This window comes from Periophthalmus magnuspinnatus, chromosome 24 (genome assembly GCF_009829125.3).
Source record: "Periophthalmus magnuspinnatus isolate fPerMag1 chromosome 24, fPerMag1.2.pri, whole genome shotgun sequence".
Lineage (NCBI taxonomy): Eukaryota > Metazoa > Chordata > Actinopteri > Gobiiformes > Gobiidae > Periophthalmus > Periophthalmus magnuspinnatus.
The window spans coordinates 3,581,640-3,586,679 of record NC_047149.1 but is presented as its reverse complement, the minus strand read 5'-3'; the positions used below and the strand labels follow the sequence as shown (position 1 = coordinate 3,586,679).

General features: G+C 38.2%; 1 protein-coding gene across 1 annotated transcript; it reads left to right on the top strand.

Annotated features, from left to right (window-relative positions):
* Positions 1-492: 492 nt before the first annotated feature.
* On the top strand, positions 493-3,950 carry ttc32 (tetratricopeptide repeat domain 32). The gene is made up of 3 exons (XM_033990819.2): positions 493-662; positions 1,980-2,146; positions 3,554-3,950. Exons 1-3 carry the CDS (start codon positions 544-546, stop codon positions 3,679-3,681), a joined length of 414 nt encoding a protein of 137 aa, XP_033846710.1. The 5' UTR covers positions 493-543; the 3' UTR covers positions 3,682-3,950.
* The last annotated feature ends 1,090 nt before the right edge of the window (positions 3,951-5,040 follow it).

The window sequence follows — 5,040 nt, the reverse complement described above, 5'->3', positions numbered from 1 at the left end:
ACTGTATTATATGATAAATACTGTATCATATACCACAGTATATTGTATTCTTTATACAATCTGTGTGTGGGAGTACGGGTGACGTTGGCTTGTGGGCTGAGTATTGTACAGAATCTTACTGCTAACCATAATTAGGGTTTCAATAGGGCCCAGGAGAGATTTCTAACTTACTGAAACATCCAAAACCTCTTCAGGCATGTTTTTGGTGAAAAAAGTCACAGTTATAACATGTTAACATGTAAAAAAAAACAACAACAAAAAAACTCGCTTTTGCTTAATACCCTCTCTTTAATAAGAACTATATGTATATAAATGTGATTCACAATTTTCTCTCTAATAACATCATTTTATTTCTAAGAAACAATGAAGCTTAAAAAACAAAAGCGTCGCGCGGACACTCATAAACCACGCCCATTAAACGCACGGAGCTCTGATTGGCTATTGCTCCCCCGTGACGCTCGTGTACTTCCGTATTTACAGTGTGAGCGGAGATTGGGCGCACACTTCGACTCCAAAACTGCACTTTTCTGTTTATCCGGGCTCATGGAGGAGCAGGAGCCCAGCGAGACTCTGCGGGATGCGCACGCACACTTTCACCAACACAACTTTGAACAGGCGGAGCAGTTGTACTCTCACTTTATCAGCCGCTGTTTACTGAACAGGTAGTTAGCCTGAGAATGCTAACAGCTGAGCGTGTAGTTAGCCTGACAATGCTAACAGCTGAGCAGAAACTAAAGAGTGTCAGGGGATGGACACTCTTTCACTCCAAACAGCAGTGTCTGTAGATTTCACCGAATAAAATGTATTATATTAGCTAGGCCTGTCACAATAATCACTATACTGTACCGACTTATCTACCTGAACAGTATTTTTGAGGTCAGTATTTATCACATGCACATTTTCTTTGCACTAGTGGGAAAGATTATTATTATTATTTTATTTTTTTTGGCAATATGATAAGATCTGTAGTAGGTTGAATTAATAACTTTTTTTTTTGAATCATGACACATTCAAACTAACTACTTAAGTGTTGTATTCTGCTGTTTATTTATTGTAGCTCATGTTGTTTTAGTTTTTAACAAATTGCACAATTAGAATTTTTGTTTTTTTATAGTCCTGCTTTAGGGTTATTATATCAGTGGCATTAATTAGTTTAAATATTATACACTTAAAGATTATACACTTAAAGATTTGTTATTGTTACAGGTCTAGTTTTAGCATGTTTATATTTAAGCCTAGAGTTATAATAATAAAAATAATGTGTTAATAAATCATCTGCAGAGTGTTAAAACATTAAAAAATCGCATTGTTCACAGTCCTGCAGCAGGACACACTTTGCTAGAATGCCATTATAGTGAATTAGGCTGGTATTAGACTTTTGATAGGAGGGGGAAAAAAGTTTTCAAATAGAACAAATGTGGCTTTACTGGGTAAAAAATGTAAAGCAGTGGATATGATACTTTAAGATTTGGTTCAACACTTACATTTTTCTTGCAGCATGGAGCTCAACAGTGACCGCCTGCTCTGGTTCCAGAACTTTTATCGTTATTTTTCCCATAGACTTAAAAAAATAAAATAAAAATTATATATTAAGAGTTCAAAGATATCGCAGAGGCTAACTAGCTACGTGCCAACTAATGTCCTTAACTGGGTTCTTTTAAGTCTGCAAAATGCTTTAATAAGTTGGCGGTTTATAAAATTTCAGAAACAGATTTTAAATAAAATGATAGATCTTGTGGTCATTAGTTACCACAAAGCTGATTAGTTCTGAGCTTTCAGACATTTAATTTTTTTTTCCTGGAAAGTCTATGGAAAAAAATTATGAGAAAATTATATTTGAAACTGAGGGGTGGGCGGTCACTGTTGAGGTCCATTATCTTTTCTATAGCTGTTAAAAAGTACATGTTTTGCAATGAGGCTGGAATTCCTTTGGACCCAGAAATGTAGTTATTACATCATCAAATGTCATGTATTTCCAGGAATTGTGACGCGAGGGATTTGGCCACTGCTTACAACAATCGGGGTCAAATCCGGTACCTGCGTGTGGATTTCACTGAGGCTGTGGAGGATTACAGCTGCGCCATACAAACTCAGGGACAGTTTGAGATCCCCTACTACAACCGGGGACTTATCCACTACAGGCTGGGTAAGGAGCAGCAGAGGTCAGGGATTCAATCATCCCCACGCATGCTCTGAATATAAGACTGTATACATTAAACCAGAGACATTAATGTTGTTCCCCCATCAATAACATGCCCGAAGGTTTTTAGATGTCATCCATGCATGCATGTTTGAGTAATCTAGTGATCTCTCTTGGGCCCTAATCGACTTTACCTTATGGTTAGTGGTAAGATTCTTTGCAGTGCTCCACCCACAAGCCGACTCATGCTCCCACATGATAATTCTCCATAAATACACAAAAACATGATACAAACTGTACACAGCAACTTGAAAACCTGATGTGATGTGCAGTAGTTTCATTAGTGGGATGCAGCTGATTGTGTTGTGATAGTGGCTCTGAAGGGGTGACGTAACGAGTGACGTAACGCAGGGAGCAAAGGGAGGGGAGAGTCAGTGCTTCTTCCCTCCCATAGAGGTAAAACTCATGTTTAGTATCCCATACTAAACATGACACTTTGTCATCAACATTGCCTAGGGGTGTGAAGCTAACTGAAAGCACTACTGTGTTAGAAGCTTCATCTGAGCTTCATTTGAACACAATCTGACTAGAAAGAGCTGACTTGGTGAGATGATTTGTGGTGTTAAAGAAGTCTCTTACACATAAAATTAGTCATTTGCCATTAGCCAACAGTTTTTCAGTTAGTCACTCTCACCTTTTTAGTTGGAAATCAAACCCTTAAACTAGACCATGAACGCTCAGACTGATCACAGGCTCCTGAAAATATGCTGTTTAAATCCATTTTGTATTTTTCTTGAGTTTTCAGACTGAAGAAAGACATTTTTGTCTGTGTTTCCTAATGTGTGCATTGTGTCACTGGGTAACTGCTGAACATCCTGCCAATAGAGCTGCGTGTAGAACATCCCCAGTATGATGTCACTGCAAAATATCAATTGAATTTCCCACATTAAATTTCCAATGTGCAGCTTTAACATTTGAGAGTATAGAAATAAAGGATAATAAATAATCGTGAGTAGTATTTCTACCCCATAACTCAGCAGCCTTAACTTTGAGCTTCCAGTGCAGTTTTATCTGTGCTGTGGTTTCCTCTTTCAAACACTAGATGTAGCTCTGCACTTATACGTGTATCGCTGTGTTTCAGATGATATACATTCTACGCCAATAATATTCAAAACACATGGAGGGCAGCTCAAATGAGTGCAGATTTTTGTTGTAATACATTGAGTTCTTGGGTCTAGTCTCTGATCAACATGAGCGTTCATGGTCTGTCAACAAAAACGGTTAGAATGACTAAATCAAAAACTGTTGGCCAGTTAGCATCACACCCACAGGGAATGTTGATGACATCAGCTGCAAAGTATCAATAGTCAGCTCTTGTGGTCTGACCAAATATTTGTGATTGTGATTTTTCAGGTTTTTATGATGAAGCCAAGAAGGACTTTGAGCAGACCCTGACACTGAACCCGGATTTTGAGGAGGCCAAATTGAGTCTCCGTCAGACACTGTTGGACCAGAAGGATAAAGAGGCCCGCGGGTACTGAGGCCGGACCCAGAGGCAGACTGGACTGGACCGGGACAAGGGAGCACAGTCCAAACACTCTGCTGCCCACACGGATCACCTCACATCTCACACAGGGCATAGGCGCTGCAGAGTGTACTGACGCATGTACTGGAGTATGGGGACACCTAGTGGAAGATGAACACTTTGCTGAGAATATGTTGAATGAGTTTTAAAGAGCACTATGTAACTTTTCTGGTGGGGATTTAGCCACCTACTTGTCTCCGTGGAGTTATTATTATCAATCTTGGGGGGGTGCTTGTTCTTTATGGTCAAATTGTGATAAAATAAAACACAGATTAAAGGCTAACTTGTGTAAATTATGAGAAAGTAGAAAAAATAAAACAAGAACAGAGGCCAAAACAACAGGATTAGCAGGTTTTGGACAGCTCAATGTTATAATTTTGCTGACTAAAGTGAACCTAAAAACGAAAAACATCTGGAAGACTAAAACTACTACTACTAAGACATAAATCACATGTACTTTACTCAAAGAATGATGAGACTAAACTTAGAGTGCCTGAAGGGAAAAAATAGAGAATGGTGTGGAAGACTTACTAAAATATTGTTACTTATGTAAAAGTATGGGTACTGGAGCAAAAAAATACGCATGTAAAAGTAAAAGTATCACATGAAGTAGAAGTATTAATGTACCTGTTTAAAAATGTACATACAGAGTAAAAGTATTTCACACAGATTTTGAGTCTTATAAAACTTCAAATGTAGTGATTTTGATACAGATTTGAGTTGAATTTTGTTCAACAGAAACAACTGAATCAATATTTTTTTCTAGCTGTTTTTCTTTACTTTTCAGTTCAATAGAAAGTACAGAAACTGCTCTCAAATGTAATGAAGTAGAAGTAAAAAGTATCCACTACAAAATCCACCTAAGTTAAGGACAGATACACTTTTACACTTCTTGTTGAAATGACGTTGATGATGACGTTGATGGGGTGACAGTGGCTCAGTTGGTAGTTTTTGCCCACTGACTCACAGGTTGACGGTGTGATTCCAGCTCCCACAGATGAACGCTGTTGACACTTAACCCACTTTGCCCCAATGTCTGTGCACACTGGTATATGAATTTGTGTGTTTGTGCTTATTTACTCCACCACTCATAATTATGCTCAGGAATTTAAATCAAAACCTGGATTATAAAGTCATTCTAATAATAACATTCAAATTAATAATAGTTATATAAAATACGTTTGAAATCCGCTAACAGTGATCTGTGTATTCTTGGTTCAAGTCTTGCACCTCTAGTGGTCACTCTCCTAACTGCTAATACCCTGGTTACCTGTGATGAGTGACACCTGTGAGAGCTCATTAGGCACAGATGTGA

Excerpts from the sequence above, each read along its gene's own strand:
- ttc32 (XM_033990819.2), top strand. The coding sequence starts at position 544 with ATGGAGGAGCAGGAGCCCAGCGAGACTCTGCGGGATGCGCACGCACAC. Across the intron at positions 663-1,979 it reads AGCCGCTGTTTACTGAACAG|GAATTGTGACGCGAGGGATT; the intron begins GTAGTTAGCCTG and ends ATGTATTTCCAG. Across the intron at positions 2,147-3,553 it reads ACTTATCCACTACAGGCTGG|GTTTTTATGATGAAGCCAAG; the intron begins GTAAGGAGCAGC and ends GTGATTTTTCAG.